Source organism: Engystomops pustulosus, chromosome 10, assembly GCF_040894005.1.
Source record: "Engystomops pustulosus chromosome 10, aEngPut4.maternal, whole genome shotgun sequence".
Taxonomy (NCBI): Eukaryota; Metazoa; Chordata; class Amphibia; order Anura; family Leptodactylidae; genus Engystomops; species Engystomops pustulosus.
The window spans coordinates 18,953,347-18,978,852 of NC_092420.1; the positions used below are offsets into that span (position 1 = coordinate 18,953,347).

Below are 25,506 nucleotides of genomic sequence, written 5' to 3' on the forward strand. Positions count from 1 at the left end.
CAACCGATTGGGATCTAGAAGATACGTTCTCAAGATAGATCCACCTAACAACCATGGTTAATGGGAGTTCTGGCATACCAAGATCCTATATGAGGGTAGAAGTAAGGACCAATAGTATAGCGTAGATTCCCAAAACGGACCCCCCCCCCCCCCCAATTAAATGTAGGTGGCAGGTTCATCTTTGAATAAGACACACAAGACACAGACAATCATTTCCAAATTGTATGGTATATAAAATCAGATTATCAACATTACACCTGTACATGGTATCCAACAAGCAATAGCAATGGTTGTATCGGGTACAAGCATAATGTATACATCGGAACAGGGTGGATTCCAAAAATCACATTCTAACAAACTCTTGTACATTCAAATATTTCTTCCTAAAACAAAAGTCCAGGATTAACAGCAGAATATAAATGACCGCCTCCCCGAGTCACTGGAGAATTAGTTCAAATGCTAAAAATATTGAGAAGTTGCTTAATTGTTTTATTTGTGGGGGTACAATAGCCAACACCCTACAAGTAATCTGTTGGGATTGGATTTTCGGTGTAGGAGTTAGGTCTGGGTATGTTAGATCGGCACGGATTCATTTAAATATAAACTAAGCTGCAGTGACTAAGCTTAGCCACTACATAGAGAATGGCACTGTCTGCTGCCTGCTCATCATCAGCTGCTAAAAATGGATGTTCTGTTGGGGTTCTCATTGTTGGACCTCCACTAATCTGATATCAAGTTTCTAAATTTAGGAATAGGTAATCAATAGCTTTAGCCTGGAAAAGCCCTTTAACGCAGCAGGTAGGAATTGGTCAAGTTCTTAAAATGACCCCCTCGGAATTCCAAAATTATGATTATTACTCCCTATGGCTGTGACTATATACAAACAATTGGCGCTGGAGTTTAGAGAAAATTTTTGATCAGCAAATGTCTAAATAAATTGCCAACTAGGTGTTACCAGCTGGAGAGGTTTCCCTAATACTCCGACGCTGTAATACCAGCTACAACCCATACAAAAATAGTGGCGCTGTTTCATCCTCCTAGATTTAAATGCAGAAGCTCTACGTTTTTATTGCGAATATTTGAAGTCCTATCATTTGTGGTCAAACATTTGGACTCTCATTAATCATTCGGTAACTACAGCTTCAACTTGTAATCCCCAAATAATAACCTCCCGAATCATAAATCCATTCTTATTGGTTACCTTGTTGTTTATGGCTATGTAGTCCGTCGTTACATTCGAGACTACAGGCAGCAAACTCTGGCGCTCAACCAAATAATCCTAACAAATTAACATAATTATATCGGAAACCCCATATAATATGGGGTCAAGGTGGGTCATCACTTTACGACCTTGTAAGGGAGTTTTCCTTCTACTGTAATCACTAGTTTGGTCTTTATTACATAGATTTCTATATAATTTTACATAAACAACTATAACGAACCCTTCTAGGTAGTGTATAAAATACATTGCACCAAAAGCTTTACCTAAAATATGGCGAGGTTTTTGGCAATTTTTTTCTTAGATAAAATATCTGAAAATTTGTGAACATATGAGGAGCGTCATGATGGCGATTGATTGAGTTGGTTTATGTTCCTATATTTCTTGTCCATTGTCAGAATTTGGTCTTTTCACTTGAATCGGAATGAACCAAAAGCTTAGATGAATGGAATGGCACAGAAGAGAGAGGTGGCCTAACACGCACAACTCATGTGTAAACTCAACATTTGAGGTCCACCATTAAATTGCGCATTGGAGAGGGCCACTTCATCAGGAAAAGTAGTAAAGACTATACACTTGGAAGAGACTGGGAATACGTTGAGAGCAGTGGTCCCCAACCTTTTGATAACCAAGCACTGGCTTGCACTTCTTCCCTCTGAGGTCCCTGCAAAAAATAATTGTGTCCCCCAACCTTATCCTGTACCTAATGCCCACTTTCCAAAAGCCCCACCTCTTCTAATGCCTCCTTTCATGCAGCTGCCCCCATTACAAAGCCCTATTACCTATAGCTGCCCCCCAGTACTGCCCACAATCCTGCCACTCCCTTTATAGTGCACTTTTCTGATGACCCCCTTCTCATAGTGCCCCCTTCTTATAGACCCTTTTCTGTAGACCCTCTGTACAGAAAGACAGGGTTCATTATAAAAACAAAAAACCCTTATCTATAGCCCCCAACTTATACTGGTCCCCTATCCATAGCTATATCTGCAGCGCCCCTCCCCTAGGTTAAGGCAAAAACAACTATATGTTCACCTTTCTCTGCTCCCACGAAGCTGCAGAAATTCTCCTCTCTTCGTTGCAGCTGTACACAGCCCTGAAGATTATGACGTCTTTGGGCTCCAGCCCGACATACAGTGACCGCAACAAGGAGGAGAGAAAAGGGCTGCTGTTGCTTCATGGGAGTGAGGAAAGGTGAGTATATAGTTCTGTTCTTTGGCCGTGGCCCAGGACCGGGTGCTCCACAGCCCGGAGGTTGAGGACCAACGGCTTTAGAGGGAATCCATCGCATTGGATGCGATGACCAGCATTCTATAGAGCAAGGAGAGCAATACAGATTCTACCTGGTGTCCTATATGCTGGTGGCATGTTACAGAGCAGGACGGCTTGAACAGATTGATGTATAATTTGATGGGCGAAGAATCTTCTCTGCTCCTCCTATTCTGAAACTATAGATCTGATATTATGTACAATCGTTTTAGGTTCCATATACAGAGGTTGCCCAGAAGACAGAATCCTCTTAAGTTTATGGCATTTCAATTAGGATTTGGAATGGAAATTCCAATGAAAATGGCACCACCTCATTCTTCGGAATTGAGGGGTCCTACCTATCTAACGTCAAAATGTTGGTCATACACACAAGGTGACAATAAATTGTAGATGGAGAAAGTCAAATCGAAAGGATATATTGAAGATGCAGCATGAACAATTCCTTCTCTTTCCCTTGGCATATGCCATCAGAGAGGGAATGAGTGGACAAAGTATTTTGCTTGTTGAATTTGACCTCAAAATTGACAAAATTTGGGGAGAAGGCAAATACATTTTTTTTTTGTTTTTGGATAACAACCCCATCAATGGTCATCCCATACATATACCCTAATGGTGTAATGATGGAAAGAGGAGGACGGAATAAGAATTCAAGGTAGTCTTGTGTTTAGTTTTTTCTTTGTATGGGGATTCTAGGACCAAAAGTGAAGAGTTAAATTATAGGTCCCATGCACATGGCTGTAGTTTTCATTTATGTGCGTCCAAAACCCTCCTTGGACCTAGAGCAGTGGTGGCGAACCTATGGCACGGGTGCCAGAGGTGGCACTCAGAGCCCTGTCTATGGGCACCTGCGCAATCACCCCACCGCAGACTCCGCCAGACAGGAAGCAAGGCCTCTTGCTGTCCCAGGCAGCCCAGCACCCTGGAAGGAAGCTACAATGATAATCCAAACTTCTTCTCCTTCTTTCTACTCTATTGGTGTCCTCAGGTGCCTATACAATTTAAACATGTGACAGAGTAATAAGTTACTGTTTAAATTGTCGCATCGGCACGTTGTGAAAAATATGTGGGTTTTGGATGTAGTTTGGGCACTCGGTATCTAAAAGGTTTACCATCACTGACCTAGAGCAATTGGTGGGAAGTAGTAGTAATGGAGTCCTGTTACCTACAGGTAGGTCAACTGCTGACAACACATTTAACCTAGAAATGCCGTTCCCAAATATTTATACATACGACACATCCCTCAAAACCACTGCAATTAACATTTTAGTAAAACCAAAGCCGGAATTTGATAAAAATAAGTTTATCATATTGAATAATGAATTAAACAGAGTTGTTGCTATAAATGAAAAAAAAAAAAAAATTTCAATGGAATTGCTCATTTGGGTTCACAAAAGTAGTAGATACAAATTACATAGTAAAACAAAAACAAAATCTACCCAAACAGCAGATTATAACAAGATGTTGTGTATGTATAAGACCGGAACCTGCGAGTGATCATGTGTACATGGAATGCATGGTAGGATGTTCGGAAGCAGGGGGGGCTACACTACATAGTCATGTGGGAGGGGCAGTGAATCAACTTAAATAACAGCGGGTGCAAAAAAAAAAAAAAAAAAAAAGTGGTCATCCCATTTTGAAAACGGCCATTAGGTAAGAGATGAAACTTGTGAAGACGCAAAATGGGGTTAAAAAGGACTTTAAAAATTTTCGATTTTGAATTCATGTAGAAAGATGTTGGATCGAGGGAATGTCGTCTTGCTGGGCTTTGCCATGTTCTAGAGCGGTATAGGCAGTAACACTGATCATATAGTGCAAACTAGGTAAAATTGAGTTGTTTTCACTGTGTGAAATGAACAGAGGTGCAAATGCTCAGTAGGATACCATTAAGACATAAAATGGCAAAAAATAAATATCAAAACTTTTATCAGTGTAAAAAAGTAATTGGGTTATTGTATAACCTATAGTCTGGCAAATAAAAGGCCTCAATAAGTCCACTTTGTCTTGAGAAGGTCAGAAGTTTTTTGTTTTTTCTTTTTGTAACAAATGTAGTGCCTTCCTATGGGATCTCTTTAAACGAGAGACTCCATGCTCTGTGAAGGGTCCGATTCGTCGCTGATCAAAATGGCTCCGTTTTTGTCCAATGCCATTGGGCCGATGCCGTTTTCCTTTGTACTGACCAGGCTGAGCATTGCCTTGTAGAGGAACTGGTACTGCTCCTGTGAACAAAATACAAAATTAAATGCGATAAACTGAAATTTTTAGATTTTTTTTTGAATGAAAATACATTTGGGGGTGGGGGTCGATAAAAAAAAACAAAATGGCACTTACAATATCTGTGAATACCCCGGGTCTCATGAGGTTGATCATTTTGGCCACTTGGTAAACATCGACTGCATTTTCGTTCTCTAACTGTTGGGACAAAGTGGCGAGTGCACAGAGGGTTCCGGCTGAAACAGCACCAAACCTAAAAAAAAAACAAAGGAAAATAAATAAGGGCTTATGGACCTTCTAGTGATCTTGGTCTGAAAACAAATTGTATATTGTATAAAACAAGGCTAGATGAATACAATATTTCCTAGAATGTCTCCTCGTTGTACAGATTCATTTAAAGATGGACTTCAACTGGACAGAAGAGTAAACATCCATTACTGTACAGCCCCAGGATCTATTGCCTAGAGCAGTGGTCCCCAAACTACGGCCCCGCACCCAGCTCTCGGAGCGCCAGCGGCTCCTGCTGAGGCCCCCGGCAGGTTGCGGCAGTCGGGCAGGGGCCTCCGTCCGTCTGGACAGGAAGCTCCTGCCCGTCACTGAATAGTGCTCAACGTGGCCGCTCTAGCACTATTACTGCAGGTGGAGCGATGTGGCCGGAAGACAACCCCGGCGCACATCACTCCTTGAACCTGGGTGCGCGGCCGCGTGATGATGTCATCACGCGGCTGCGCACCCCTTCCTGGCCGACAGCAGCCCGAAGAAAGAAGACAGGAGAGCCGCTGCCAGAGGTGAGAAAAGTTTTTTTTTTTTTGTTAACCTGCAGGAAATAGATTTTGGCAGTTGGGGGTCCTGATGTAAAAAAAAAATAATTATGGGGGCGGTATGGGAAATGATCAATGATATGGGGGCAGCATGGGAAATGATCAATGATATGCGGGCAGCATGGGAAATAATTCATGGAGAGGGGTCCCAGTATATTTAATAATTAATAGTTCACAAGGGAGTGCAGTATATTAATTAATTGAGGCTGGGTCCCAGTGTATTACGGATGCGGTCACATGTACCGTTACTTATTTTTAAACTTTAGTCCAGCCCTCCAACGGTCTGAGATGGACCGTGAACGGCCCCCTATGCAAAAAGTTTGGGGACCCCTGGCCTAGAGACTCATTAAATACTCCAAGAGGCACATTATTCGGATATATCCCACGTAGAGAAAGAATATCCAAGGCAAATTATGCCTTGACTGTGTCGGTGGCCATGTGCCAGAGATTTTAGGTGGTAAAGGCTCCAGTCACCCTATGATCGGAACAAGTGCAATGAATAAAGGTGCACTGACTTTGACCTCATTATGTGCAGTGTGCATGCGCCGAAAAGGACTCAAGTCATCAGTGAGCCTTTACAACTTTGTATCTTAGGAATGTAAACACAGACGCAGGTAAGGTAAAATGTTTATGGGCATTAAGACCCATCTGCCTGAAGGCATGCTAGGCGTTTAGGGAGCCCAAATCTACTGACAGTTTCCCTTTAAGACCTCCTGATAAAGAGACCAATTGAGGGGACTCAGGACTGGTGCTGAAAAACACTGAATTAGGGCATTTTGGTGAAACCCGAATCCATGAATTGGATTCTGTTGAAGGAAAACTGTATGAGACCAGTTAAGAATCCATGTAGTTGTACTCATCAGACGGAACTGTGGTCCTCAACATGAAAGTGCCAGGTTTATTAAGAAGGTCCCATGTAAGAGATCCAACGGGAAGTCCTAATGAACACAGTGTTAACATCTTCTTTGGAGGTTTCTTTTGGTGCCTTCACTGTAGATCTGGTCAAAAATATCCTACAAAAATATTGCTCTTCCTATTCTTGAAGCACGGTGAAATTCAAGAATCACACACTGAATTGCAAAAATCACACACTGAATTGCCATACCATTTATTCATATAGACCCCCGACTTTGTGCCAATGACTACCCTCTGTTCGAAATTCAAAAATCCTCCCGTATAGTTTGGGGGCCTCATCAATCCATGAAGTCCCCAATTTGTTACAATAATAAGAATGATAATCTTTATATAGCGCCATCATATTCTGCAGCGCTTTACAAATCATAGGGGACATATACAAATATATTATTACATTAGAGTACAAACAGTCATATGGAACAATAGGAGTGAGGGCCCTGGTCACAAGAGCTTACAGTCCATCTATGATCCCACAATGGAAATCAATAGTGCACATGTGGGCAGAGGTTAAGATATTGTACTGAAAATCTTAACTTATCTGTCAAACTAAAGTACCTACAATATTTGTAAATCTCTCTTCAGTAGCTGAAATTCTGTGCCAATTATACTAGAGACGTGACTCTTCGAGCTTTGGCCTGAACATCTTTTTTTTTGTCACAAGGGTCTGATTATCCAATTAGTCCAGTTTCAAAAGTCCTATAGGAACATCCCTGTCTAATTATTGACCCTGCTCTGTGTCCTGCTCCCGCATTACATTTGTGGCTATCGTCACGTTTCATATGTAGAAAGCTCATAATGAAAAGTAGCAAGCGGTTAATGAGGTCAAGGATGCCCAGTGTCCAGACTATTAACAGCTGGCTCTCCAAAAAGGCTGAGAGAATAAGTCTGCGTGCCAGCATACAGAAGAAACTTACGACCACTCTACTGAATTCCTTGTCCACGGTTTTGAAAAACATGGCTGCTTTCTTCCCATTAACAGCTCCCCACCTGACCGTGGTTTGTCTTGGTATTGCAGATCAGCTGTACCGAAATGAACTTTGGCCCCTAAGCAGAATGCAGGACGCCAGTTAAGTTGACTGTTCATGCTTAATGTGGAAAGGCTCCAGGGGGAGTCAACAAAGCCCCTCCAAGGGCTCTAGCTATTACACGCCCACTGGAGTAATTCTCTACCCACCACTCCCCCTCCCGCCAACGTAGGGAGACTGGGGAGAATTGCTACAGTAACGTATCCTTACCAGAGCCCCGAGACTGGGGAGAAGTGCTCCGATAACGTGTACTAACCAGAGCCCTCAGGGTCTAGAGGGGCTCTGGTGATCCCAGTCTCTCCCCGAGACCCTTCCACTTCATTTGAATAAAATGAAAGTTTGTTTCCTAAGTAAGTTAAAGGAGCATAGCACGTAGCAGAGTAAATAGTTAATAAAGTGGAAATCTTTGGGAAATTTTCTTTAAGCTTCATTTAAAACCAGCAATATTTATTTTCTTACTCCCCATTGAAATATGCAATACAAAAAGTTGTGTGCATTTTTTTTGTAACTTTTAGCTTGAAAAGTTTAACTGCAGTTAATGACTTTTTTTAATACACTATTGGCTATTCCTTAGAAAATGGATGATTCCCGCTAAGACTACATAAGACTCGCATTTGTCCAAGTTAAGAACATGACATTTGCATGGAAATGGCCCAAATCATTTTTAAGTATGGGACGCCTGCAATCTGGCAACATATGGCGGAAGGCTAATGACTTGCAAATTTTTTTTTTTTCTAGAAGAATCTGATAACCTCAAACTACAAACAAATTAAGGCACAAATCATCAAATTAATACAGCTGCTTCTTGGCATTTCGGGATTCATATTTCTGAAAGTAATTTGTGGAAGTAATTATTGCCGGGTTTTTAAATTGTAAATTTATAGCAATTTTTACTTCGAAAACGAAGGGAGGAGAAAAAAAAAACCTCATTTTCAGCTACATTTCCTTTAGTGATAATTAGAATAAAAGACTTTGGTTAATGCGTAACACGGGCAGACGACAGTTAAAATTTATGATAAATAAGCCGGGACCTTTTCGGATTTTACAATTCTTGTGGATAATAATAAAAAATATATATATTAAAAAAAAGGTTTAAAAATGAGCTCTGGGTAAAATGAAATTAACTTTTTTTTTGTTAAACACATTATAAGTTCTCGATTAACGTTAAGGCACTTTAATTAAAATAAAGTCAAGTGTAATACGTCAGAAATGGGATATTGGTCCTCATTACGGTTTAATTTTTTTCGTCTGGCACAGATTAAATATCTTATAGCTAAAAATGGAGTCGTATGAAGGAAAAGAAAAAGCCCCCACATTTTGAGAGAAAGCTCAACCGGACGTAAACATTTCACGTGCTTGCTTGCTTGGCTTGGGGTCAAATGAGCATATAAAGATCACCTCGTAAGATGCCAAAAAGTCAAATGGTATGGGTCCTACTTTATGAACTGGGAGCCGTCCTGTCATATAGGCAAAATGTACACTACAGATGCCGCATAGACAAAGCCTTACTGGGCCAACATGGTTGACACCCAAAGGCAGTGGCGTACCGACCGCGGTCGCAGCGGTCTCCATTGAGACCGGGCCCATCGGACGGGGGGGCCCGGGCGACCGTCTCAATGGCGACCGAGGTCGGTACGCCACTGGCAGTCGGGCAGGGGCCTCCGTCCGTCCGGACAGGAAGCTCCTGCCCGTCACTGAATAGTGCTCGATCTGGCCGTAAGCGGCCGCTCGAGCACTATAACTGGAGCGATGTGGCCGGAAGACAACCCCGGCGCACATCGCTCCATGAACTGGGATGCGCGGCTGCGTGATGACGTCTATTAATTGTGGGGGGGGGCAGAATATGTAATAATTAATTGTGGGGGGGGGGAGAATATGTAATAATTCATTGTGTGTGTGTGTGGGGGGGAGAGATTGTAATAATTAATTGTGTGGGGGGGAGAGATTGTAATAATTAAGTGTGTGTGTGTGGGGGAATATGTAATAATTAATTGTGGGGGGTGGGCAGAATATGTAATAATTAATTGTGGGGGGTGGGCAGAATATGTAATAATTAATTGTGGGGGGGTAGAATATGTAATTAATTGTGGGGGGTAGAATATGTAATAACTCATTATGGGGGGGAGAGTATATTTAATAATTCATTATGGGGGGAGAGAATATAAAATAATTAATTGTGGGGGGGCAGAATATGTAATAATCACTGAAATATCGGTTAGCAGAAAGGGTTTTGAGGGGTTTTTTTTTTAGGTAAAGTTGGGGAGGGGGGGCCCCATTAGGAATTTTGTCCCGGGGCCCAGTGGACTCTAGTTACGCCACTGCCCAAAGGGCCACATGTATCACTCGCTTTTTCTGCCGTTTTAGCGCCATTTTTGCGACTAAACGACAAACTAGCCGCGCAGCAAAAATAATCAGCTTTCCCTCATTTATCCTAGCAATCCAGATGTTTTGCTGCGCCTAATGATATTCATCACTTGCAATGTTTTCATTTAGGCGCAAAAACGGGCGCAAAAACACTCCAGCCCGAAGGTGGCGTTATCTGAGAAGAAAGCACTGAGCCCCTTTGCAGAACAGCTAATTTCTAGCAGCAGAGCTCAGCCAGACACTGGAACATATAATACAGACATTAGATACACTGCAGACACTAGAACATATAATACAGACATTAGATACCGTATATACTCGTGTATAAGCCGAGTTTTTCAGCACAAAAAATGTGCTGAAAAACGTCCCCTCGGCTTATACACGAGTCTATTACCCCCAAAAAATTACCCACTTAAAAAAATAAAATTAAATACTCACCCTCCGATGTCAGTGCGGCTCCCCGATGTCGGCGCGACTTACCGATGTCCCCGATGTCAGCGCGCCCCGTCTTCTTTCTTCTCCTCTTCTATCTTCTTTCTTCTATCATCGACGCGGCCATGTTTTCTTCATGGCCTCGCATACTATGACGTCAGCAGCGGCCCCGTCATAGTATGCGCCTGCTAGAAGAAAACATGGCCGCGAGAAGAGTGAAGAGGAGCCGCGGAGAAGAAAGAAGACGGGACGCGCTGACATCGGGGACATCGGTAAGTCGCGCCGACATCGGAGGGTGAGTATTTAAATTTATTTTTTTAAGGGCCGTGGGGGCAGGCTGTATACTACTAGGGACAGGCTGTATACTACTAGGGGCAGGCTGTATACTACTAGGGACAGGCTGTATACTACTAGGGGCAGGCTGTATACTACTAGGGGCAGGCTGTATACTACTAGGGGCAGGCTGTATACTACTAGGGACAGGCTGTATACTACTAGGGGCAGGCTGTATACTACTAGGGGCAGGCTGTATACTACTAGGGGCAGGCTGTATACTACTAGGGGCAGGCTGTATACTACTAGGGGCAGGCTGTATACTACTAGGGGCAGGCTGTATACCACTAGGGGCAGGCTGTATACTACTGGGGGCAGGCTGTATACTACTGGGGGGCAGGCTGTATACTACTGGGGGGCTGCTGTATACTACTGGGGGGCTGCTGTATACTACTGGGGGGCTGCTGTATACTACTGGGGGGCTGCTGTATACTACTGGGGGGCTGCTGTATACTACTGGGGGGCTGCTGTATACTACTAGGGGCTTGCTGTATACTACTAGGGGCTTGCTGTATACTACTAGGGGCTTGCTGTATACTACAGGGGGGCTGCTGTATACTACTAGGGGCTGCTGTATACTACTAGGGGCTTGCTGTATACTACAGGGGGGCTGCTGTATACTACAGGGGGGCTGCTGTATACTACTGGGGGGCTGCTGTATACTACTGGGGGGCTGCTGTATACTTCTAGGGGCTTGCTGTATACTACTAGGGGCTTGCTGTATACTACTAGGGGCTTGCTGTATACTACTAGGGGGCTGCTGTATACTACAGGGGGGCTGCTGTATACTACTAGGGGCTGCTGTATACTACTAGGGGCTGCTGTATACTACTAGGGGCTGCTGTATACTACTAGGGGCTGCTGTATACTACTAGGGGCTGCTGTATACTACTAGGGGCTTGCTGTATACTACTGGGGGCTGCTGTATACTACTGGGGGCTGCTGTATACTACTAGGGGCTTGCTGTATACTACTAGGGGCTTGCTGTATACTACTAGGGGCTTGCTGTATACTACAGGGGGGCTGCTGTATACTACTGGGGGGCTGCTGTATACTACTGGGGGGCTGCTGTATACTACAGGGGGGCTGCTGTATACTTCTAGGGGCTTGCTGTATACTACTAGGGGCTTGCTGTATACTACTAGGGGCTTGCTGTATACTACAGGGGGGCTGCTATATACTACAGGGGGGCTGCTGTATACTACAGGGGGGCTGCTGTATACTACTAGGGGGCTGCTGTATACTACTGGGGGGCTGCTGTATACTACTGGGGGGCTGCTGTATACTACTGGGGGGCTGCTGTATACTACTGGGGGGCTGCTGTATACTACTGGGGGGCTGCTGTATACTACTGGGGGGCTGCTGTATACTACTAGGGGCTTGCTGTATACTACTAGGGGCTTGCTGTATACTACTAGGGGCTTGCTGTATACTACAGGGGGGCTGCTGTATACTACTAGGGGCTGCTGTATACTACTAGGGGCTTGCTGTATACTACAGGGGGGCTGCTGTATACTACAGGGGGGCTGCTGTATACTACTGGGGGGCTGCTGTATACTACTGGGGGGCTGCTGTATACTACTGGGGGGCTGCTGTATACTTCTAGGGGCTTGCTGTATACTACTAGGGGCTTGCTGTATACTACTAGGGGCTTGCTGTATACTACTAGGGGGCTGCTGTATACTACAGGGGGGCTGCTGTATACTACTAGGGGCTGCTGTATACTACTAGGGGCTGCTGTATACTACTAGGGGCTGCTGTATACTACTAGGGGCTGCTGTATACTACTAGGGGCTGCTGTATACTACTAGGGGCTTGCTGTATACTACTGGGGGCTGCTGTATACTACTGGGGGCTGCTGTATACTACTAGGGGCTTGCTGTATACTACTAGGGGCTTGCTGTATACTACTAGGGGCTTGCTGTATACTACTAGGGGCTTGCTGTATACTACAGGGGGGCTGCTGTATACTACTGGGGGGCTGCTGTATACTACTGGGGGGCTGCTGTATACTACAGGGGGGCTGCTGTATACTTCTAGGGGCTTGCTGTATACTACTAGGGGCTTGCTGTATACTACTAGGGGCTTGCTGTATACTACAGGGGGGCTGCTATATACTACAGGGGGGCTGCTGTATACTACAGGGGGGCTGCTGTATACTACTAGGGGGCTGCTGTATACTACTGGGGGGCTGCTGTATACTACTGGGGGGCTGCTGTATACTACTGGGGGCTGCTGTATACTACTGGGGGCTGCTGTATACTTCTAGGGGCTGCAGTATACTACTAGGGGCTGCTGTATACTTCTGGGGGCTGGCAGGCTGTATACTACTGGGGGGGGTTTGACCAATGCATTTCCCACCCTCGGCTTATACTCGAGTCAGTAGTTTTTCCCAGTTTTTGGTGGTAAAATTAGGGGTCTCGGCTTATACTCGGGTCGGCTTATACTCGAGTATATACGGTACATTACAGACAGGAGCTGCAGACTCTGTTTACAGTTCATCACCTTCTATTTACAAAACATTCTGCAGAATCCTGAGCTCACAGCAGTTTGTAGGATTTTGCACATACTACAGACAAGTGTCCCCCATGTAATTCTGCACAGTATCACCAGTGTGTCTGAGGGGGATATTGTGCAGAATTACAGGGGTGCAGCAGGAGACCAGCACTGGGGGATCCCCTCCAGGAGAAGCCCCTGCTGAGGAGGTCACTGGGTGCTGGGTGTCACACACCTGGGTGCTGCTGTGAGTGTTATCTTCATTCTGGGATGTGGGAGAAGCAGAGAGGAGCTTGTAGCAGGATCACATGTAAGTACCTGAATCTAACATTGCGCCTAAACTGCGCCTAAACTGCGCCTACACTGTGTTAAAGTAAAGTGATTAATAAGAGGCAGAAAATATACTTATCACAGATGGTTGTAGCTTGTGATAATTCTGGCAAAACAGTGCGCCCGTATTTAGGCGCAACTACTACACTTAGGCGCACAAAAGTGATAAATGTGGCCCTATGTTTGCAAAAATTGCATGACCCCTAAATTAGTTTGGCCAATAAACTGCTAATAATGAAAACCAAGATCCAATAAAAGACACATGTTTTTAGACTGTGTGTGGTGTTTGATCATGCTTCATTGTTCTTCAACCAATTTTTGGATCCTCACAACAACACAAATATAAAAGCATACTGGAATACCCAAGAGCACATGAATACCACCGGTCAGTAACAAGGTAGATACTTACTCGTCATGCACAATGGTAGGTCCATCGCGTGTTAGAGCTTCTTCTTTTATCACATTGATTAGTTCAAAAGCACTGCTTATAGGAGCATCTGGGTTTGGCCATTTTGGACATTGAAAGTGACGAACCTCCAAGACGTAATCATCCTACAAAAAGAAAAAGTATTAAGTATGAGGAGCCATTGAGGTGGCCATGTTGGCTGATGATCAATTCTGGTGCTTCTGCTCATTACTCTTAGGCCTCATGCGAATGAATAGCCCAGGCAAGCATACTGCTGGGTGCAAAATAGAGGAGGAGTAAGTGCTCCTCAACCTTCCCCTCTCCATCTTAAGACGAGCGACTTGGCTTGGCCACGTTGCGGTGAGACTGTGGTGTGCTCACTGCACCATGACCAGCTGCCAGAGACGTCTATTAGGGTCGTGATGCGGCCGTATCAATGGCCCCCATATGTTCATGTGCATGGGGCCTTAGGCTGATCAAACATTTTAGTTATCTCTCCTATCCCCCCCCCCACCCCTCTAACAATATGATCCTTTGGCCAAGAATACAGGTGTTCTAAATTTGGAGGAAGTTGCTACCAGATCCCCTATAATGGAAGCTCATCTCCCATGAATACAAGTATCTGTCATTTTGAAAATCCAACAGTTCTCAGACATCTGCTTTCACAAGAATTAAGCCACCCCCATAGAAAGGGAAAAACTGGAAAGCTCTAATAAAAGTACAAGTTAGACTGGCCAAACAAATTAGATATTAGTCATATAAACATTCCCAAGACCCAAAAGATCAAGGTTCAATCCAACCGTCCAATGATTATCCAATGTATATCAGAGCCTCCTTCATGACAAGTGGTGATGGACATCCGGGAGGGCCAACACAGATTAAAGGAAACCTACCAGTTAGAATGGTCGGTGTAAGCTGTAAGTACCGGGCACCAGCTCAGGGTGAGCTGGTGCCGGTACTTACTTTCGTTAGTGTTATTAACTGATGTTATTAAACTTAAGAGCGACCGTGCGCGCGTCTACATAGGAAATGCCGGAGATGTTGCGCGCGCACGCGCACGGTCGCACGCAGCGCCGAAGCCTCTTCTGCTCTAAAGTTTAAAAAGTGTTAAAACTGCGATACAGCGGTTAATAACACTAACGAAAGTAAGTACCGGCACCAGCTCACCCTGAGCTGGTGCTCGGTACTCACTGCTTACCCCTACCATTCTAACTGGTAGGTTTCCTTTAAGATTTCAAAGTTTTTTTTTTCTAGGAGAACTAAACAATCTAACTTTGCTTTGTTTACCTGTGTGGCTTCAAGGATAAAGTCATGGATGATAATTTGCTCCTCATTAGAGAGACAGAGTCGATCTTTGCTGATCAGGGTCACAGTAAAGGCCTCACAGTTCATAGATTCTTCACGACTTGGCCAGTAGACAAACTCATCTTCAGTCTAAAAAAAAAAAAAAAAAAAACACAAAAAGAAAAAAAACCCATGAAAGTGAATATATAACTCACACAGATGGTTCTGAGGCTATATCATCACACAAATCTGAAGCAACATTTACATTCCCAACGACAACTTAACATCTGGAGTGTGCCGGGGAGCAGCATATCAGACACTTTACACCTAAAACATTGGGGCAGATTTACTTACCCGGTCCATTCGCGATCCAGCGTTCTCTGCGGTGGATTCGGGTCCGGCCGGGATTCATCAAGGCAGTTCCTCTGCCGTCCACCAGGTGGCGCTGCTGCGCTGAAAAGCATTGGAACGCGCTGGAGTTCACCGGCTTGGGCTGAGTGAAGGTAAGTGCAACCTCCGCGACATATTTTCGGTTTTTCCGAATACGTCGGGTTTTCGTTTGGCCACGCCCCCCGATTTCCGTCGCGCGAATGCCGGCGCCAATGCGGCACAATCCGATGGCGTGCGCCAAAATCCCGGGCCAAAAATCAGGGAAAAATCAGGGAAAAATCGGCGCAAATCGGAAATATTCGGGTAACACGTCGGGAAAACGCGTCTCGGGCCCTTAGTAAATGACCCCCATTGTGTTCTTGGTAATTAGTAGTTTTGCCCTTTTCTCCTAGAAAAGGAAAGAACTTATTTTCTTGCGATGGCAAACTCCCCTCCTCTGAATTAGCTTGTGAGCATCAGAAACAAGCTGAATTATTCATCAGGCGTGGAAAACAAGATCACACTCCTTGACCGATGACATTAAAAAGTACATCTGACAGATGTTCTATTTCCAAGCAATTTAGTGTTCATTAAATACATTTAAGAAACACAAGACAAAGTTAACCCATCGCACCGAGGGGACATCGGGAGGGAAAATATCTTCATTTACCAGGGGAAAGAAGAAAAACATGGAAATTACGTAGAATGAGAAGTGGTTTCAAAAACATGAATTACGGGTTTGGCATTTGGTTGGTGTTCCTCAGAGGTTCCTAGATACAATGTTATGGATTAGTACCATGAAAAACTTCCTGAATGATTTTTTTTTTTTTTTGCCATCTGCATCCCTATCCTGTATTAATTGATAAGGAGGCAGTGACAAAAATCCCCCCTTCATTTATGGAAGGCAGGAGTAGATGTGCAAGGTGCTGCTTGAGGGATGTTCTCAATCTATGCACTCATGATGAACACCAATCCATTCTTTTTTTTACCTTTTGGTGGGGTAGGCAGAATAATGGAAATCCCCCTGGGGTCACCTGACTTTGAATCCCGGTTCTAGAATAGTGGCAGTTTTCCAATCACAGGACCAACTTGGCATATCAGTGACCTCCTCTAACCATGGGAGGTCACTTTTTCTGGTATCCAATCCCGAGATCCAAGGAGGCCACTGATTGGCCAATGAAGGTCAATGGCTACCTGTGCTGACCACTTGGTCAAAAAAATGCCATAACATTGGAACTGGGAGACAGAGGTGGGTAAATACACTACCTTAGTCACCCAACCATCCATATGTCATGTCATATCTGCACACCACTTCAACCACTGATATGGAAGTGATTATGCTGGAAAAGGCATGGAAGCCCCTGCCCTGGGGGTCACGTGATTCACAACTCCCAGTGGTGAACCCCAAACTTTAACAGGGTAAGTATAATATGGGTGACCCTGTTAGGGTCTCATAATAACTCTGTTAAAGTTTGAGTTTAGTGGCCAACCCCTTTAGAAAGAAGAAACTGTAGATTTCATCCGATCAATGTGCTTCCTTCTGCGCTTAATTTGGATCCACTCATCATCCTTCCCCCTAACCTTCAATTCAAATAGTTAAATTCAGTCTAGTCAGGGCAGGGAGAGCAGTGAGTCACAGCAGCTAGGTCTCCACCCACCACCTCAGAGACAAGTGTGAATTAAAATATCCAGCTCAAGGAGAAGAAAACTACCAAATCACATCAAGAACGGAAACCGTGTCACACCTCATGCACACACACTGGATTACCAACATTTTTGGGAAGGTGGGGTACCCTTTAAGTGCTAGAATTGGTCACTCATATGTAGTTGAGCAGATTCTGATAGGCTGCAAGTGAAATCCTGTATACGTATTATTAGTATTATATTCTCTATGTGTAGTGGGTATTGTATAGACTGTATATACTTGTGTATAAGCCGAGTTTTTCAGCACAAAAAATGTGTTTAAAAAAACCAACGCAGCTTATATACACATGTATATATATATATATATATAAAAAAAAAACTTACATAATACTCCCCTTTCCGATGTTCTCCGTGGCCCCGCTTTATTCTCAGCTCACTCCTAGCAGAGCGGGCAGAGACATGTCGAAGCACTCTGTTTGGAGTGAAGAGGAGAAAGAAGAGGAGCTGCGGGGAGCGTTGGAAGGTGAGTATGCAAGTTTATTTTTTTTATACTACAAGGGTGTGCATTAGTCAATTTCCTTACATTGGAATTTTCACTTTTTGGTGTTGTTTTTAGTATTTAACTACCTTTATTACAGGAGGGCATATACCTGTTGAGAGAAGTTGGATTCTGTGCCACAAACAGGCCTTACATGGAAATGGGGTTTACGTGGTCTCCGAGGATTAGACATAATCTAGGGTAACGTGTAGTTCCTGGGCACTCAGGATGGGGCTTTCTGTATTCCGCACCCTGAGACGATTTAATAGGCATCGGTGATTTTTACCTCCTTTACGGGATTATCCGGCCGCTGTAAGAGCAGGAATCGCTGTGTCGAGTTAATCTAGAACAATCGTCCAAGTGATTTCCCATTAATGTCGTCTCCCCGTATTCCTATTAAAAGGTCATCTGCTCGTACTTTAAGAAAGACTCCATTGAACACCTATTACACGCACTTAATTACGGTTCATGACTAGAAGACGCTTGTAATGCTCACTGTGGGGCACTAAGAACATTTTATGCAGGGTTTAATTTCGGTTAAATAGACCTACACATGGAAAGTGCCACCGCGATATATTCTGCGTTTTATGCATCTCAAGCGAACACCTGGAATTCACTTGGAATTAAAAAATATACAGATAAAAAAAAATTTTCAGAAATAGTGTTAACCATTATAATATAAATGGTGTGGTAGACAGCATGTTATAGAGCAGGAAGAGCAATGGCACAACTAGGAGAGACAAGGCCCCATAGCAGACTTCTGAATGGGGCCCCACATACCCCTTAAAAAATATACACTCATACATGGATACTCACACATGTGAATTACACATGTATATACACACATATACAGTACCATATACACCCATGCATCATATACACAGACATACGGCATATACACATTACATGTACACACATACAAATACAGTATATAAACACCACACACATACAACATATTTACACCCAATACCCCAGATGATGGGCCCCCTGACACTGTTACGCCCCTGAGGAGGAGCTGGGCAGATTCTACATAGTGTCCTATCTGCAGGCAGCACATTATAGAGTAGGATGAGCTGAGCAGATTGTACATAGTGTCCTATCTGCAGGCAGCATGTTATAGAGCAGGAGGAGCTGAGCAGATTATACCTAGTGTCCTATCTGCAGGCAGCACATTATAGAGTAGGATGAGCTGAGCAGATTGTACATAGTGTCCTATCTGCCGGCAGCATGTTATAGAGCAGTAGGAGCTGAGCAGATTGTACATAGTGTCCTATCTGCAGGCATCTCGTTATAGAGCAGGAGGGGCTGAGCAGATTGTACATAGTGTCCTATTTGCAGGCAGCATGTTATAGAGCAGGAGAAGCTGAGCAGATTGTACATAGTGTCCTGTCTGCAGGGAGCATGTTATAGAGCAGGAGGAGCTGAGCAGATTGTACATAGTGTCCTATCTGCAGGCAGCATGTTATAAAGCAGGAGGAGCTGAGCAGATTGTACATAGTGTCCTATCTGCAGGCAGCATGTTATAGAGCAGGAGAAGCTGAGCAGATTGTATATAGTGTCCTATCTGCAGGGAGCATGTTATAGAGCAGGAGGAGCTGAGCAGATTGTACATAGTGTCCTATCTGCAGGCAGCATGTTATAAAGCAGGAGGAGCTGAGCAGATTGTACATAGTGTCCTATCTGCAGGCAGCATGTGATAAAGCAGGATTCGCTGTGCAGATTCAAAATAGTCGACTGTCACTGTGATGTGTTTCAGAGAAGGAAGAGCTCAGCTCCTCCTGCTCTATAAAATGCTGCCTGCAGATAGGACCCTATGTACAATCTGCTTATTACCTTCTGCTCTATAACATGCTGCTTGAAGATCAGATATCATTTTTAATTCAAACTATAAAATCAACTCAACCAATTGTTGATGTTAACCCCGTGCTCCCCGCATGCGCAGTCAGTAGGTGCACTGTATATCCAGTATCCATATACATGTATCAGTGTATTGTAATGTCTATCACCATCTATCATTGTCTTTGTAACATTTTGCTTTCCGTGGATTTTCTTGCCCTGCGGTAAAATGAGATTTTATTGCTTTAAAATTGTTCTTTATCCAGGAAAAATGATTCTCCCTTCTTCCTGTGGAGGAACAAGAAGTGTTCACCTCTGGTCATAAAATAATACACCTTGAAATGTGCGTGTTTTCCGGCTCTCACAGCAGGAGGCCGCATGGATAAATTAAAGCTCCGGATCTGGAAAATTGTCATGTTCTGCCGATTACACGTCCTACGCGGAGGTTCTCCGCGAAGGAAACTTCCGGACTCAACAGACTTAGCACAATGGTTCTCAGTCTTAAGGTGATGGTCTCCAGAACCAGTACCTTGTCAGAACAAGCTTTCCCTCCTCAAACCAAGTGCCCAGGGGTCCGAAATGTCATGTGGTGGGGATGGGACAGTCACCATTTTGAATCCCAGTATTTGTAGGAATTCACACTTATCCAATGGTTGAAACTCTGCTTCATTATAGCCATCAATTTGCAGGTTATGGGCAGCACGGTGGCTCAGTGGTTAGCATTACAGCCTTGCAGTGCTGGGGACCTGGGTTCAAGCACCAGGATCAACAAATGCAAAGAGTTTGTATGTTCTCTCTGTGTTTGCGTGCGTTTCCTCCAGGTCCTCCGGTTTCCTCCCACACTCCAACACATACTGGTAGGTTGATTAGATTGTGAGCCCAATTAGGGACCGATTTGGCAAGTTGTTTGTAGTGCTGCGTAATCTGTGTGCACTATTATGTGCGAATTATTAATTATTATTACAAATGGCCACGTAACCAAATTTCTCTCCAAAACTTTGATGGACTAGGGTCGTGGCCACAAGGACCAGCGCAACCGGTAATGGAGTATAATACAGGCAGTTCGGGCAGTTTGGGCAGGGCCTAAGCCTTCTAGGAGGTCCATGGCCACCTAAAACACCCACTAAATTTTAGACCTTCACTCATGAAATCCTTGTACGTCTCTTCCTGCTCTCAACACACATGTACACGAGCCGTTCCAGGACTTTTAACGGTGCTCATTTTGGTCTTTAAAATTCTAAAATATGAATAAATTATTTTTAAAGGGGTTAGTCGAACATTTCCTTTAACCCCTGGTGGTTATTGGGCATGAAAAAGACCATTACAAGGTAATGCAAGCTTCATTTGGAAATGTTCTCCCTCTCTTGCCAGCCATTATCCCTGGTACTTGGCTACTGGTAGAAGCCGGCGGCTCTGCTGCTGGAGCCAGGACCCATTAGCATCTTGGCTTACTATGTCCTGGGTATAGCTAATGTAGACATGCGACTAGCATCCAAGATACAGGCGTACAACCCATATCGTCATCACACTAAGGGATGATAATGAGACTTAACATTTTGTTCCCTCAACTTTAACAGAATTTAATCCCTTCAGATGTTGAAGGATCTGGCATCTCAGACAGGTCTATGACAAAATGACAGGGCTACGAAACAACTTACTCCTCTTCCATTTGGTACTTACAGATTTCTTAATTTTATACAGTACAGGCGGTCCCCTACTTAAGGACACCCGACTTACAGACAACCCATAGTTAAAGAAGGACCCCTCTACCCACTATGACCTCTGATTAAGCTCTCTGGATGCTTTACTATAGTTCCAGGCTGCTATGATCAGCTGTAAGGTGTTTGTAATGAAGCTTTATTGATAATCCTTGGTCCCATTGCAGCCAAAAATTTTGAAATTCCAATTGTCACTGGGGCAAAAATTATTTTTTGTCTGGATTTACCATTATAAAATATACAGTTTCGACTTGCATACAAATTCAACTTAAGAACAAACCTACGGACCCTATCTTGTATGTAACCCGGGGACTGCCTGTATATGATTTACATAGGAAGAGATCAGGGATCTCAGTCTTCCGTCCATGTTGTACCAGAACATTGTGCATTTGATGTCTGAGCCAATCACTGGCCTCATGGGTCACATCTGTGGCCAGGGATTGGTTCAGATATCCCATGTGCCTGATGTCATCACTTCCGATACAACAGATCTAGAAGCACCACCTACACCGTCTCGTATTTGTTGCTCCTGCTTCCAAAACATGGAAAGCCCCTTTAAATTCTTTATAGAAGGTCAATTATCATTTTCTGCATTTGTCTTCACGTGTAGCGGAGATCTACTTTGACAGTACTGTCATACATTGTAGATGGAGATGCCCAAATTTAGATGTTGGTCTGAAGACTCGGTTCAAAGCTGCTATTTTTCAGGCACTGAATAGAATCCGGATCTTTTACGGTTTGTTGTTAACTAATCTTTTAAATTGGCATCGAGCTACTGCGGTCATTCATGCAAGAGCTTATGGAGAGAAAAATGAAGATATTCTGAAAAAATTTTATGAAACAAGTTAAAAACTTTGGATTTTAGAGTATTAGAGGGGGTTATAGAACAATTTCCAGGACAATTGGGGAAACATCAGTTAGAACTGAAGAGATTCGTACAAAGCAAATCTTGGGGGATGGAGTCTTCTCTATTTGCAGATTTTCCAATCCTGGTAAAAATCTGGAATCTTTGAGTGACTAGAGAAAATATAGAATCCCTTGGCTTTTTTCAGGCATCATGGTGGCCACATGGGCTCTTGAGGCCAATGGAACCACCATGGAGTCAACGGAGGATTAAAGGTGTTAGGCATTAAGCAATTCACAGAATGGAGAAATGTCTGGTTGCTGGGGTACGACCACCAGGACCTCCATCCTTCAATCAGTAGACCAAAAGTACCTTGATCAAATTTGATTTGTGGGACAAATATCTCCTAGAAGTAAAGGGTGGAGCATTGTTTCTATTCGGGTACCACCACTTTCATAGCAGATGGGGTGATTTCTACCCAAGTCTTCATCTTGTGACCTCTACAAATATCCTTGGATTGGCTTAATTGACAAATGGTTGGACAGCGGCTGCACAATGTGGATAAGACCAATATGACCCCCACCCATCACGTTGCTTACACCACTGATAATGATGCTAGTTATTATAACATTATAGACCCAGGAAGCCTAATGTATAAAAGCAGATTTTTTTTCCTGATGCGTTCTGCATCTGACAGCCAAATTCCCAGCTTGTCCTAATGATGACAGCCTCCGCCTCATAAATTACTGCCGGTCTATTTATTGCGGCGCTAACTTAATGTTGCTGTAATTTACTGTAGTAAATTGTCTCTACCTGTCGTAATAGTACATTTGCATTCGAAGCGGACAAAGGAAATCTCATTTGGAACAATTAAAGATAAATAAGCGGATGCAGCCTTGTCCTTATAACCTGCCCATCAACAGCCTCCTGGCGAGGCGCGGACGGCTACTATGTACACAGAGGTTAATCATTACAGCGATATATAGACTCCGACTCGGCCACTTCTAATAAAAGTCTTTCTTACTAGATAACAACTGCCAGAGAGATACAATTATATGGACCCAATAGGGACGTTACGATGAGCGGTTACTGACAGTATTTGTACATCATCGAGGTCAAGGTCCCTTCTGAATGACTGATGGAAATGAGCACCCGGAAAATACATGTCAAATGCAGATAGCATAGAATATGACCAGTCTTTAGGTTGTAAAGTGACCTTCTACCTAGAAAACAGGATTATGGTCCGTCAAAGAAACGGCTCCTCTAATGTCCCAGTTCAGGGCCGTGTAGGGGGCATGTTTGTGACTCAGAGGAAGATAAGTCGGGGCTATTTCAGGCAAAATTCAATGAGGGAATTTAATAAAGCAATGCTGAATGGAAGACACCCGGGTATGTTGGCGATTTATACCCAATGTACAGTCAAATTCTGGTGTAATGGGTGGAACATTTGTTATACAGTCGAAGCATAAGCCTCCCCAAAAAATGGACAAATTTTTATCTACACCAGTGCCGAGGTGCTACAGATTTGTGCTATAGACTATGTCAATTTGCAGAAAAATACTATCATTTTGCTACAACCCAACTTGATAAACTCCACCCAAAAAGTGTTAAAGGTTTTCTCTAAAGGGAATAACTTGCAAGGATCCCCAAATTGTGCTGATAAAAAGGACTGAAAGGCAAAGTACTAGAGAATTCCATTCACAATTTCTACGAATGGAATGACCCTCAAACATTTTGGAATATATACCTGGTGGAGTATGGTGGGCCTCCCATACGTGGCTCTGCTTCTGCCCTATACGCAACTCTTTCTAACAATAATGGCCTGTTGCCGCCATTACAGGCACTAGCGCGTAAACCACTATATGCGGTAAACTGTGTCTGAGGAAGGTCCTAAATAAGGACGAAAAGTCACAACATTGGGGGAGATACTCCCCTTCCCCAGAAGTTTTTGGCCCTCTCCGACCCACATGCCACTTTGGGTGTGTTGGGGTAGAGAACAGACAGGAAGCGGGACTGGCAGAGGGTGGGCAGTGACGTGAACAACCGGCCCACCACATAGACTATAGCTAAAAACACAACCAGTCTACAAGTCGGAAATGTTGAAGTTTGCGCCCATATCCACTAAGAGGCCGGGGCCTCTTACTGAATCCAGTGCAGGACCACCAGTTGGGGGGAATTATACCTTTACTTTTACAAAGCTAAAATCACCAATATTGGCACCAATATTTCTTGTCCACAGTAAATAAAATAATAAAACACAACAGCAATAACGTGCCCTTACCAGGCTCAGGCTATCCGGTAACATGACAATGATCTGTGCATTATGATCCCAAATCATCCTCCAGAAATCTTTAGTTGTATGTGGCATGGGGTGTTGGGTGATGATGAACTCGTTGCTTCGTAAGTAACCCTGTAAGTCAACAGAAATTTTTATTAGTGCCTCCTCATATGGTGGACATACACAGAACAGCAGCTTATTTCCATCGTGTTATTGTGGAAAGTCTAAACCTACATTTTTACGACCGGGGCCATTAGGGAGGAACTGTTGTAGGCCAAAAGTGATCCAAAATATATAGCCAACTCTCTAACAATGCAACAATGCTTTTGCTACAGAGCGTCTTTTACACTTTAATCCCTTCTGGGCAATGGGCACTATGATTGTGGGGTCATAAATGGGAGACATGAACTAAATACACAAGGAGGAAACGTGTACTAAAGACAGGAGCCGCTTATTCACATTTAAGGAATATATATTTGAAGTGAAAAATTTCCAAAATGAATGCAAGTAAATCCGGAGAGGACGGGGCAATGGTAGACCAAAGTCTAAACCCTCATCCGGCGGCCAGCAAAGAGTCTTTCTTGAGGACTTGTGGAATTGTGTAATGCTTCATGTCTCCTGCGGAGGTGCTGTAGGGGAAATTTAAACTTTCTGTAAGATCTTCATAAAGAATAGATCTGATCGCTTAGGGATGGCAGCAGTAGGACAATATGAAATACACTTATTGGGGGAGATTTAGCCCCCAATTTTATAACGCCATGTGGGCATTTGGGGTCGTGGATACCTGGATTTCATGCAAAACTACGCCTCATTGACTGAATTATTAAAAAAAAAAAATCCAAAGCTCATTCCTTACCATGATATAAGAAGCGTTTATGTAATCGGTTCCCTTCATTCCTGGCAGTGGGGCTAGGCCGACTCTTGCACGTTCAGCTGAAGAAGATGAAAAATTGTCCGTAAGATTTACACCAAATATGTACCCCGTGCCTATCCAAATGTAATGTCCAAGACCAAGGGCTTACATCCCCAGATGCCACCCCAACCGTGGGCCTAACAACCACAAGGGTTCTATGATCTTACTGGTTTGAGATGTTTGACCTGCGATTTTAACCCCTTCACGACTGCCATACGGCTATAAACGTCCTTTTTGCACATGCCCAGTGCAGAAAGGACATTT

The 25,506-nt window shown here is 43.8% G+C and overlaps 1 protein-coding gene across 3 annotated transcripts in view; it reads right to left on the reverse strand.

Annotated features, from left to right (window-relative positions):
- Window positions 1–209: 209 nt before the first annotated feature.
- The window catches only part of PTPRG (protein tyrosine phosphatase receptor type G), a 360,490-nt gene continuing 335,193 nt past the window's right edge, over window positions 210–25,506 (reverse strand). For 2 of the 3 annotated variants that reach the window (XM_072127175.1, XM_072127176.1), the window contains 6 exons: window positions 25,186–25,262; window positions 24,333–24,461; window positions 15,106–15,252; window positions 13,822–13,964; window positions 4,814–4,949; window positions 210–4,701 (listed from right to left, as the gene is read on the reverse strand). In XM_072127175.1, coding sequence (XP_071983276.1) covers window positions 4,555–4,701; window positions 4,814–4,949; window positions 13,822–13,964; window positions 15,106–15,252; window positions 24,333–24,461; window positions 25,186–25,262 — 779 coding nt within the window. In that variant the 3' untranslated portion in view covers window positions 210–4,554. The remainder of the gene's footprint in view (window positions 4,702–4,813; window positions 4,950–13,821; window positions 13,965–15,105; window positions 15,253–24,332; window positions 24,462–25,185; window positions 25,263–25,506) is intronic. The other variant, XR_011850197.1, reaches the window with a different exon arrangement.